This window comes from Patagioenas fasciata, chromosome 23 (assembly GCF_037038585.1).
Source record: "Patagioenas fasciata isolate bPatFas1 chromosome 23, bPatFas1.hap1, whole genome shotgun sequence".
In the NCBI taxonomy this organism is placed as follows: domain Eukaryota; kingdom Metazoa; phylum Chordata; class Aves; order Columbiformes; family Columbidae; genus Patagioenas; species Patagioenas fasciata.
In genome coordinates, this window is record NC_092542.1 from 2,559,709 (window position 1) to 2,571,753 (window position 12,045).

General features: G+C 53.7%; 1 protein-coding gene across 1 annotated transcript; it reads left to right on the top strand.

Annotated features, from left to right (window-relative positions):
* Nucleotides 1-755: 755 nt before the first annotated feature.
* On the top strand, nucleotides 756-8,770 carry PERM1 (PPARGC1 and ESRR induced regulator, muscle 1). The gene is made up of 4 exons (XM_065855366.2): nucleotides 756-870; nucleotides 1,404-3,410; nucleotides 5,062-5,178; nucleotides 7,125-8,770. The coding sequence occupies exons 2-4, from the start codon at nucleotides 1,406-1,408 to the stop codon at nucleotides 7,202-7,204; spliced, it is 2,202 nt and encodes a 733-aa protein (XP_065711438.2). The 5' UTR covers nucleotides 756-870; nucleotides 1,404-1,405; the 3' UTR covers nucleotides 7,205-8,770.
* Nucleotides 8,771-12,045: the final 3,275 nt, after the last annotated feature.

Here is a 12,045-nt window from a genome sequence, read left to right on the forward strand (position 1 = left end):
GCTGGTGGCCCCAGGGGTGGCTGGAGCCCCAGGCAGCACTGGTCCCCTTGGGGCAGCCGGGGCTGGAGCTGGGCTTGTGATGATACCCACAGCCACTGTGCTGCAGACAGCTCCTTCAGGGCATCTATTTCTGGCCCCCAGAGCTATTTCTGGCTCTGGTTGCTGACCTGCCAGGCCAGTTACTTCCCCTGTAACTCCCTCGTGCCGGGCTCACCCCAAATCTCTGACCCTGGGCTCCCTTTGCCACCCACACCAGATGTTCCTGGGCAGCATGGGACGGCTGCCATGCACCATGCAAGGTTTGTCACAAGAACATGATGCTGGCTGTGATCTTTTGATGTAAGTCTGCAGTAGGCTGGCAATAAGTGTCCTAGGAGTGCTACTAATAGGCAAAAGGTGCCCCTGAGGCATGTTTTTGTCACCTTAGAGATGGATAACCTACAGATTGAGGCAAAGAGGTGGGTATGTTGGAAAAAGAGCAGTTATTGCCATACAGCTGTGACCTCTGTGGCCAGGACCCCTTCTCTGCTGACTGTCCCGACCCCACACAGAGGGCAGGAGTGAGCAATTGGCATCAGGAGTGGTCCTGGAGACCCCGGATCCTGTGGGACAGAAATGCATTGGCTGGCACCCTCGCATCTTCCCCACCAGCTTCTATATATGGCCCTGCCCTCTCTGGACCCATCACACTCGGATCTCAAGTGACACGCTGGGGAGGAAGGGGGGGGTGTCTATTTTTAGCCCCTGAATGGATCTGTGCTGGAGCCGAGCTCTCTGCCCCCGTCAAGGGTACAGCATCATGTTGTGCCGGGAGATTTTTCCTGCGTGGCTTTTCGAATGGCTCCATCACCGGCTGAGATTGTGGTGCAGGTAGGATGCAGCTTTGTGGTCTCCTTCTTCTCCTGCTGCTGGATCCCTCCCTGCTGGTTTAGGGCTCTGTTGCATCTCCCTCCCTAGAGCCATGGGTACAAAAGGGGCTGCCGTGACTTGCTGAAATGTCCTTGTTTGGACTCTGCCTCATGCTGCCTTCATGCTTGATGCCTACACCCCCCACTTTTTAAAATGGATTGTGGGCAAAGGGAGTAGGAAAGTGGGGTGTGAGGTGCAACGCTGCTGTGGAGAGAATCCCAAACCCTCTATGCTCGTGGAGCAGAGGCAGAAGGGACCGGAGGGGGGTAGCAGTGGTCTCTCTCACTGCTGGCTGGGTTCTGGGTTCTGGCCTGTCCTTGCCACCCACAGATTTCAGCTGGAAATGAGTGAGGATGCGGGAACGCAGCAGGCAGGGAAGCAGGGCAGGGACCTGGGGTAGAGGGTTGTGGACATACACCTATGTCTGCTGATGCTGGTGGCCCATCCTCACACCCTCATCTCTCCGACCCCTTCCCCTTGCTTTGCTGCTGCAGGCATGGATAATTTCGAGTACAGCATCCAGCTGAACGACCGGGACTGGGCTGAGTTCTTCTTGGCGTCGGAGGAATGCGCCCTAGCGCCGGCTGCCCTGGCCACGGCCGAGGAGCAGTGCCTCAGTGACATTGAACAAGGGGACGGCGCGCCGGGGAGGGACTGTCACAGCAGCAACGGGCAGATCGCGGCGAGGGTGGGCAACGAGCCAGGGCCTGGCACGGGAAGCTCTGCCCCACGTGGGGTGCCCGGAGACACCCCCCTGCGCTGGCCCGCCGGCCGGTACCTCTCCTTCCCGGAGCTCCTCTCGGGCAGCGAGGACGAAGCGGATCTGGGCTCAGTCGCCAGGTTTCTGTGTGACAGCGACAAGCCCGGCTGCCCTTCATCCGCCCCAATGCCCAGCGTGCAGGGGACGCAGCCCCCCTGTCCCCCCGCAGCCGCTGGCAGCCCGGGGCAGGACGCAGCGTGTGAAGCAGCAGCACCGCAGCCGGCATCGGAAAAAGGAGCAGCTGGCGGCAGTCATGCCATGGAGCCTCCCAGCCACCCAGCTGCAACAAGCGTCCCTCAACAGGGACGGGACGCAGGAGGGGAACAGCCCCATGGCAGCCCAGTGGTGGCACAGCCACCGGTGCCGGGCATCTCGCCGGCACCACCTGCCTCCCCGGAGAGCTCAGCGAGGAAAAGTCCCAGCGTTTCCCGCTCGGAGCCCAGGCTACGGGGACCCTTGCGTGACCACCCACCGAGCCCAACCCTGGAGGCTGCCCACAAAGCACCCGGCTGCCCGGCGCGGGACGAGGCGAGCGGGGAGAAAGCGGGTGCTGAGCCGAGCTCCCCAGCTGCTTCCCCAGAGGTGGTGAGGCCCAAGGTGCCGGGACAGATGAGAAAGAGCCGCAAGCAACATGGAGCCGGTGCCACCGAGGCAGCCCAGGGGGACAGGGAGACTCCAGGGACTGTGGGACAAGGGACGATGGTACCTGCAAAGGCACCTTTAAGCTCGCCACTGTCCTCACGAAAGAGCAAAGGGAAGGAGAAGGCGGCCAAGGCGGCTCCTGTGAAGATGGGGAGCGAGGAGGCAGCGGAGAGCAAACGGCCAGTGCCCAGCCCTGGTGTGGATGGGGGCGAACCAGCTGCGAGTGCTTCCCCGAAGCAGAAGGTGAAGGAGCCGGGGGCACAGTCCCCAGGGAAAGCAAGGGCCACCAAGCATTCAAAGCCAGGGCAGGCTGGTGGCTCGGGCATACGTGACAATTTGCCGGTGATTGCTGCCAGTGAAGCCGCGGCTCCTTCGGGAGAGGTGTGCCAGGAGATGCCGAGGAAGCCTCTCCATCCCAAGAGTGTGGCAGCTTTTGGGGGAGATGCTGCTGAGGGAGCTCATGGGGAATCTGTATCTGAGACCCCCAGCGAGCTGGGACCCCCTTGCTTCACCACCGGGGACTTTGCAAGGACAGACACCCTGGACGTGACTTGGCCGGAGATGTATGACTATTTGTTCTGTGAATCCCAAGGGGAAGACGAAGGAATGGGGAGCTCAGTGGAGGAGGAGATAACACCCTTGGAAAGGGAAATGTCCTTGCCTGAACTGTATGAATATTTTTTCAATGAACCGGAAGGAAAAAGGAAAAAAGCCAAGGGTAAAGACAGGAAGCAAAAGAAGTTTGGCAGCTTGGACCATGCTCAGCTGCAAAATGAGGATCTCGACTTGGCTCCAGCCGGAGACACCCTGGTTATCTCTGTCCCTGAGGTGTATGAACACTTCTTTCAGGATGGGCCTGGGAACAGAGCGGGCTGGAGAGGGGTTTTCTCAATCACACCATCCTCCGAGATGAAAAAAGCTGTGGGGGCTTTGAAGACCCTCTTGCAAAGGCCAATGGATCTCGTCAGAGGCCAAGCCTCAGCCTCCCCGGCTCTGATGCGGAGAGGATCTGCAGAGAAGCTCCCGCTCGTCCCGCTGGCTCCGCGGGGAAGAGACCGGGCACAGCCAGATGTTTTGGACATGGCCCTTGCTCTGAGAGGTAAAGCCCGGTTACCCCCATGCAGAGATGTGCTTCTGTCCTGCGTGGTCTGTCCTGCCTCTGGCCCTGCTGCAGCCACCTCCAACCCAGCCATAATGGCATTAATGCCACCGCACTGATTTTGGAGGGCTCTGCCAGGTGTAGCTGGTCTAAACCCACACTCCTGGCACATTAACGGTGCCGCCCAGCAGCCCTGGGCTCTAGCATGGATCTCTGGAAGTGCAGCTAGAGCCACCGCCGTGACATGCTGTGTCACATTGGCTCGCTCTCGTGATGCTCACGCTGTCCCTGTGCCAAGCGAGTGCTGCTGGCCAGTGCTGCAGGACACGGGGACGGGGAATCTGGGGATATTCTGTGTATATTCTGCACACAGTTTGCTTTGCTCCCTGCTAACTCCTGGGACAGAGGTGGCCCAAAGTCCTTGTCCCAGCTGATTCAGTTGAATGGATATAACTTGTTGTGTATGTAATCTATTCTTTCACATGCTGGCCAAGAAAAACTTACTGAAGTAGATAGGTGCATTAAACTACAAGGTCTGGTAGAGATAGGAATCCCCCTCTCCAGTGCCATCCCACTGCCTGCAGAACTGCATACCTGTGTTTCTGGTGAGGGAATGGGAGGCAAAGCAGCAAAATCCTTCTTTATCAATGCCCGAGACAAAGCAATGACTGTCTTGCTAAGGCTGGGCTGCTAATTGATCTAATATTGGTGGGCAAAAAGTGTGCACAGAGTGAAACATGCCCAAAGGCGAGGGGGACTGTAAAACACACACTAATTCGAAACACACCCTCCCAAGACCTCTGAGGTTTCCTGAACTGCTGCTGGAGGCAGGTAAGAGAAAAAGGAATAAAGGGAGAGCAAGCCTGACCCACTAGGACAGCCTGTGTATTTATATTAAAGCTTATATGATGCTTACAGCCACAGTGCCTCGCAGTTAATATTAAAACCAAACAATGAATGAGTCACCCCAAATGGTGCCTCAAAATGGAGCTTCCACTCTGCTTGCACAGAGAAAAACCCCTCTGCTGTGGTCATAGCTAATTAATAAGCAAGCTTTAATTAAAAGCCTAATCAAATAAACATAGGAGCAAAAATCACCTACTCTTGCAACATGTCTTTGAGTTGTGCTAGACTGGAGCTCCCGCAGAGGGTGAAATGTAGAGTGGTCCCTGGACCTGGGTGGGGTGAGGTGGGGTCCATGGGGAGATGCTGAGTGCTGGTGCTTCTTTGGGGGGCGATTTGTTGTCCTAGAGCTGTGGGAATCTCCGGACATTGTTGTGCAGGAAGGTGACCCTGCCCGGAGGGGTCTGTCAGCGTCAGCAGCCAGCCCAGGAATTGCTCTCTCCTACATCTACTCCCTGCTTCCAGGGAATGGGCACCATTAATAAATATTTGCCCGGGCCTCTTAACAAAGTGTAAAACTGAGAGGGGTGAAAAATGTGGCTCTCTCCTTAGGAAACCTAGCTGAGTCCTAAATAGATGTGTTTGACTTGACTAAAGGTGAAAAAAAAAGGTCTTTTGGGAGGGAAAATGTGCGACAAAATGTATTTCTCTGGAAGTCCAAGGGACCCACTGCCCCAGAGGCAGATGAGGTGTCTCAAAACCCCACAGGTGTCCTAAAACCCCAAACCTTGTGCTGTTCTTCTTGCAGGGAGACCCGAGGCTCCGCTGGCGCTGACCCACAAGGACATGTGCCTGGTCTTCTGTGCCTTTGCATCCTGGGCGGTGAAGACCTCCGACCTGCACGCTCCGGATGCCTGGAAGACGGGTACGTACGGTGCCCAGCCTGGGAGAGCGGTGGAAAGGACCTGGTGGAGAAAGGCAGGGATGCTAACACACCTAACGGTGCCTGTGGGAAAACGCAGTCATCCTCCTGGTTTTCCAAAGCATCCTGTTCCTTTTTAATGCCTTCTCTCTCCTGTAGAAATGGCAGTCCTGATTCCTACTCGCGTTCTTTTCCCTACACAAAGTGACTTAAGCTGGGCTTCAGGACAAGGTTGTACTCCCAGCTTTGGCCCCACTCCTGGGGACTTGTACCAGTGTGTCAGGGCGAGAGAAGCTTCTTTAGGGTCCCTGCTGGCTAGAAGCTGAATCAGGACCTCAAGCACGCAGGTTTATACTCCTTAATCTCAGCTGGAACAAACATACCTATTTTTCTAATGTGCTGTAAACATATAAACTTTTTTCTAAATACAGCTTAGCTGATTTATTACTATTATGCTGATGCACGGAGTCGTGCAAGTAAACCAAGCTCTGTCAGTTCCTCTCCAACTTTATTTTAAAAAATAATTTGAATAACTGGTGGGGAAAGAGGTGGCATTTGAATAACTGGTGGGGAGGAAGCTCAAACAACCCGAATGAGCTGAGCTGTGGCCCAAGGGATGCGGGTTGCTGGACCGCAATGGCAGCATCCCTGCCCTGGATGCAGCAGATGGAGGATACAGCCCGTGGGCACCCAAGAGCCCCCACCATGGGGTGAGACACCAGAGCCAGGGCTTCCTGCAGCTTGTCCGGGGGAGGAATGTTCCCCGCTAAGGTCACACAGGAAGCTGACACCCTGGGCTGAGAATAGCTCGTTAGCTTAAGTTGCTGGGTGCAGTCATCACAAGGAGCTTTTGGACTGTTCCTCCTCGACTTCTCAGTATGAGATGGGAGACGTGGCCCCGGAAAGGGTGCGAAAAGTGGGATATGGGCCTCGTGCCCCCGGGATTGCGTAACCTGACTTGCAAAGAGCACCCCAGCGATGAGGGAGGGGAGAGGCAGATCAACACCCTGGACTAGCAATTCTCTTTCAGCAATTTAGGTTTTAACAAGTGGAATTTCCCTGTCTGTGTCCCAAGCTCTGATGCATAAATCAAAATCGAGTCTAAATTTAAACTGGGAAGTCCAAAGGCACAACTTGGGTTCTCTGCTTGGTTTGGGAATTTGACCTCTCTTACAAGCCAAGACAAAAACATTAGCTGGAAGTACAGAGAAAAGTTTGATTCCGAATGCAGAATCTGCATTAGTTATTTTTTGTCTCTCTCCATTTTCTGATTCTGGGGTTTGGGTATTTTCTGCTTTTGGTTGGGATCAAAGCATCCACAGATAACTCACAGAATTATATTTTTCTTGACATCTTCCTGGTCCAAACAGAAGCAGGAAATAAAGGGACCATCCTGAAGCCCTGGCTAGATTTCCTACTGTGGCCTTCTCATCCAGGATTAGACCCATTAGATCTTCACAGGATCATAGAATCGTTTCGGTTGGAAAAGACCTTTAAGATCATCAAATCCAACCATTAACATAGCACTAAGTCCACCTCTAAACCATGTCCCTAAGAACCTGATCTGCGCGTCTTTTAGACACCTCCAGTGAACCTGTGTATCTAACCACCATCCATCTCTACTACACCCATGAAGTCTATGTTGTGTTTCCTCGAAAAACAGATGTTTCTTGTGAAATGGTGGTGTGATCTGTGTGCCCAAACTATAGGGCTAGATGTGGTCAACCAGGCTGTGGGCAGCTCGGGACTGAACACAGTGGGAACATGCACAGTGTGGCGGGGATGAAGAGCAAAGGCAGGAGAGGTCTTGGAAAGGGAGAGGAGCGAAGTCCCACAGGCTCAAAAAACAGAGCCAAGTAGCTTGTGACCTTCAAGTTTTGGAATTGTGATTTTCAGGTCTGGAAGAAGCACCCAGACTCACTCTGGAAATGTCTTGGGCTCTTTTCCAGTGTTCCTGGCAAGTTTTGGCACGCTTTCTGCCATCCGCTACTTCCGAAGGCAGGTCAGAGAAGGATGCCCCCGGCCCTAGGCTCATGCCTAGGGTGCTTCCCGAGGACAGGCGAGGATGGCGGTGGCAGAGGCCGGGGACTTTGTTCTTGGGCAGTGCGAGAAGCCTGGATCCCAGCACCGAGACTTCTCTGGACCCATCCCGAAACGGGACGGGACGTCACAGGAAGCAGGATCCTTCTGGTGACAGTCATTTACGATACGGTAGGCGGTTTGTACCTGTACTGGACAGAAGAGGAGCCCGGTGTGGGCTGGCTCTGTTCTTTCTTTGCACACTTCTTGCATACTTGTGCTGTCTCCCAGGAGCAGTCACAGTGTCTGTTCCAGGGCACTGTTTGTCCGTCCTCCCTCCTGAAGTCGCTTGGTGGCAAGAGAAGGCACCGAGGTGATGGAGGGAGGAGAGAGCAAGAGAAACTGGGAAAGTGCTTCGTTCCTATGAAAGGGCTGGGGTGTCTGTGGAGGAAGAGATTATAGAGCTTTGGGGAAGAGCTGTCTCTGTCCTAAGACCGGGCTTTGCTAAGCATGTGCTGGCCGCACGCTGAGCCGGGCAGCGCTAAACGGGGATGGAGGAGCCACTCGCTTGGCAAAGCCCGTGTCTCCCATGACTGGTTTGGCTGACAGCAGGAGGACTCATCCTCTTGGGTTTCACTCCAAGAAGTCACAGCTCGATCTGAGGGTTCAGGAGGCTGAGATAGGGTTTCTGCCATGGGTGAGGAGCACCCACTGCAAGGACACGTCTCACACGGGCAGGTGTCGCACAACCAGGGGAAGGGGCAGCTGGAGGTGGCTGTGCGAGATGGAAAGGGGCTGCAGGGGCACCAGAAAGTGGGGCTGAGCTCAGGGAAGGCTCAGGAAAGAGCCCTGACAAGGACAGGAGCATGTTGGAGAGGAGGAGAAGGCACATGTACACGTTTGGCTCTGACAATCAGCAGATGGAGGGTCTAGGTGTATCACTTGGTCCCTCCACTCCCTCCCATCCCACAGACATCAAGTTTGCTGGGAGGAGATGCAGAATGTGTCACCTTGCGGGGCTGGAGAGGGCTGGAGGGGACACAGAATGGAAAGTGGGGTGGAAAATGAAAAGGAAGCAGCTCAGGTTCTTCCCTGTCCCTGGTGCCTGCCGGATCACTCAAGGGCATTATTCATGAGGGCTTTTCTTTACTCCGAAGTCTGCTAACAGCATGAATGTGAGATTTGTTGAGCACATAGGGACCAGATCCACAAAGGTACTGGGGGGAAATCTGCCCAGAAAACCTGTGTACATCTGCCTATGGGCTTTATAGGAATAGTCTGTGGCAACGTTTGTTGTACGAATTGAGAGAGAAGAGGTTTAGCTCTTTCCTTGCAACACAGAGTGCCATGAAATTTTAATGTGTGTGGGGTTGTACTTAAGACCATGTATTATTGCTGATAAGAGAGCACACTGTACAATTGTACGGTGAGATATGTAGCAGTAAATAGCAAGAGAGAGAGATGTACAGGCTCTATATGGTCTATAGTAGCTGTATACCCAGTAAAAAGAGTTTCGTGGAGGAGGAGAACAGATAAATTATGCTGGAAGCTTCTAATAAAGATCTATCCCATTTAATACTTTTGTGTACATTCCTGTGTCTACCTTGTTTGATCCAGAGAGCCCTGTCCCCTCTCCTGTCTCAGAAACACTCATTCTCGAGCAGAACCCTGCCAGCCTTCCAACCCGCTCCTCCTGGGATCCGCTGAACTGATCAGCGAGCACAAGTCAATACAAAGCAGCAGCTCCCGGGTTCCGTTCATCGATCCCGGGTTCGGTCCATCGATCCTCATCGCCTCTGCGCTCCCCAGCTCCCCGCGATGCAGGTCTGATCCGCATCCCAAGCTGTGCCCATCAAACCCCCTTTCCTCCAGGCACGGTGGAAGCTGAAATGTTCGCATATGCCGAGTTTTACTGTTTATCCAGCCATAATCCATTAATCGCTCTCTGTTTTCTCAGTGGCAGGTGGAAAGGCAGCAGCCTTGGCATGGCAGGTGGGAAATGGGGGAACAGCTGGAGGAACCAGGCAATTTTCATTACGCAGGGGCTTTCCTGGGAGCGGAGCAGAGCGGAAAAAGGTCAGAGGAGGGCAGCAGACAGGTTTGCTGAGAGGAGAGAGTCTCTGAGACTCACAGCTCCTGTCCCAGGGGGCTCGGGCTCTTCCTGAGAAGTTCCTCACACAATGGAGTCCCCAGGGTAAGGGACACGCTAAATCCTGAATGGTCACTGCTGACTTCTTGCTTGGTTTGAATTTGTTCAGATTTTGTGCCTTCTAGCCTTGTCACGCAAATCTGGAGGAAATAACGTTTTCCCTTCGCTTTGCAGGTGCAGGAACAGTTGGTCTCCCTGCCAGCCGTGGGCAGCGCTCCCACGCGCAGCGCCGGCAGAGAGCAAATCACGGTGCTAAAAGCCACTGAATTTAATGCTGGGCAAAACGGTTGGGAAAGCTGTTCTGGTTTGGTTTCGCACTCCAAGGGATGCGCGGTTTATCTCACCCTCTCAATGCCTCTATCCTCGTGTTCAAAAACTCGTGCTAAGTTTATTCCCAGGAGAGCTCGGCACTCACGTTGAGCTGCAGGTGACACGAGGTGCCCGTCACCTCCACCACCAGTGAGTCCCCTTTCCCTGTCTGTGATAACTGGTGCCTGATCCTTTGTATGTCAATGGGATTTGGCACCTTCCCCTGCTAAAAGTTCTGGAACGTGCCAGATGATCCGTCAGGTTATAGGTGCGTTTCACACTCCTTTTGTTCAATACTGGAAGAGGCAGACGAGATAAATATTTCACAAGATAGATGTTTCCAACCCACCGCAGAGGCGAAAGGGAATATTGAAAGATTGCGTTGGTATCAGATCAGCTCTGCGAGTGTCTGCTCTGCTCAGTCGAGCAGCAGTGTCTCTCGTGTCCTTCAAGGAAACCAGCCTGGACTTGCCTGCAATTTCAATGCTTGGTTCATTCTCCGACAACCTTTTAAGCTCTCTCCTCTGCCTCCATGGCAAGGTCATCTTGCCCATACCTCACCCAGTGAGGAGGAGCCAGGAACTCAACCACCTTTTGCGATAGCGGCAGCCACCACAATAGAAACGACCTTTTCGGTGCATCCTCGCTGCCGGGAGATGTTTTCGTTTCACCAAAGAGAACGTCAGCGCTGGAGGTGGGAGCTGTGCCACCCCAGCCCGCTGCTTCGCCTTGCACGTAGCTCCCACATCTGACACCTTGTCTTGCCAAGCGGGTGAAAAAGTCAGGCAGGTGCAGCCCTAAGAGCTGCCTCCGTATTTCATCTGCCTTCATACACCCTCCCAGGGGCCTGGCCGTGTCTCTCCACACTCTTCTGCAGAAATCAGTTGTGCCAGGGCGGCTCCTTCGCTTTTATTTTTGTTTCATCTCTCTGTAATAAAACCGGAGCAAAGCTTCCCACGGACATTGCTGTCAGGGCACTTCTGAGCCGTGCCACTCAGAGAGATTTTGGAGGGCTTGTGGTGCTGTGCCAGAGCTGGGAGTGCCAGCACGGGGACAGTGACCTCCCTTTTATCCAGGACCAACAGAAATACCAGTGGCTTCGGCCAGCTGTGAGAGCCGTGACATATTCTGGTGGATTCCCCCACCCACAGGGCAGTGAGGGAGTTGCTGATTTAGAGCGAATCCTGCACATCTTTGACTGCGCATGGGACCGAGGGTTTTCCGAGCAGGAACAGGTTTGCTCAGCGGGTCCTTCCCCAACCTCAGCCGTGGTTTCAGGCAGCCAGCAGGAAGAGAAATGTTCATGCAAAGTGCTCACTGAGGAATTCCCAAACCTCAGGTGTCTTTGTAAATGCAATGATACGATCGGAAAGCCCACGCAGAGCGAAGGAGCAGGAGCTGGCCGGGTTGGCTGCTCTGCTGCTGATACCCCCTGCCCTCACTTATAGGGACTTTTCCTCCAAAATCCTGAAGCCAAACGAGCACGTCACACGCTCCACTTTATTTTTTTAAAAGCATCCCTCTGCTGTTTACTCTTTAAGGAAAAAAAGTTTGACATTGTGGCTTGGAAACCAGAAAGCAGAGAGAGCTACAGCAGCCCATGGTGTTTCAGTAACTGCTGTGGTTTTCCAGCTATGATTTCAGAAAGGGGGGGGATCCCGATTCGGGACTTTTAGCACTTGGAGGGAGTCAGGGGGAGGAGAGATCACTTGTCAGAGGGTGAATTGTTGGCAGCTAGAATCATCTCATGCCTTTCATTGGTGAATAAAGCCACAGCTATCCTGTGACTGAGCTGGGGACGGCGCAGCCTCGCTGGCAGCCGGGGCACCAGACCTGCAGTTTGTGGGCGACCTGGTTCACACCATATTCTGCTGCAGCCCGGCTGCGAAGGACGAATACATTTTTCAGGAAATGAGAGGTATTCGGTGCGTTTACAGTCACTAGAGTTTCCATTTTAATGCAACCTGCACCGAGACATCTCGTGCCGCTCCAAGTAAACCCTTTATTTTTAAATCCTGCGTCTGCTGAGAGATGTGTTGGAGGAAAAGCGATAGGGCGGGATTTCACAGTCACAAGGCAGGTGTCACAAACACAGCCCTGTTCCCACCTGGTCAGCATCTGCATGGAAAAGCATCAGGAGAAAACCAATGGCCAGCAAAACCAGTGACTCAACAGGGAAACCAGGCCATGCTGTGGGTCTTGACCAATCTGATGCTTATAGGGGCTGGTTTGAAACATTTGGGGGCTTGTACACACACATATTGCTCTGCATTAATTATCCAGCCTAGCAAAGCTGTACAACCTCCTAAATTTGGGACAGATGGAGAGCAGGAAGAAGTGTTTATTCTAGGGGAGCCAAACCCAGCTGGGAAAGGGTATAAATAAAACCCCTT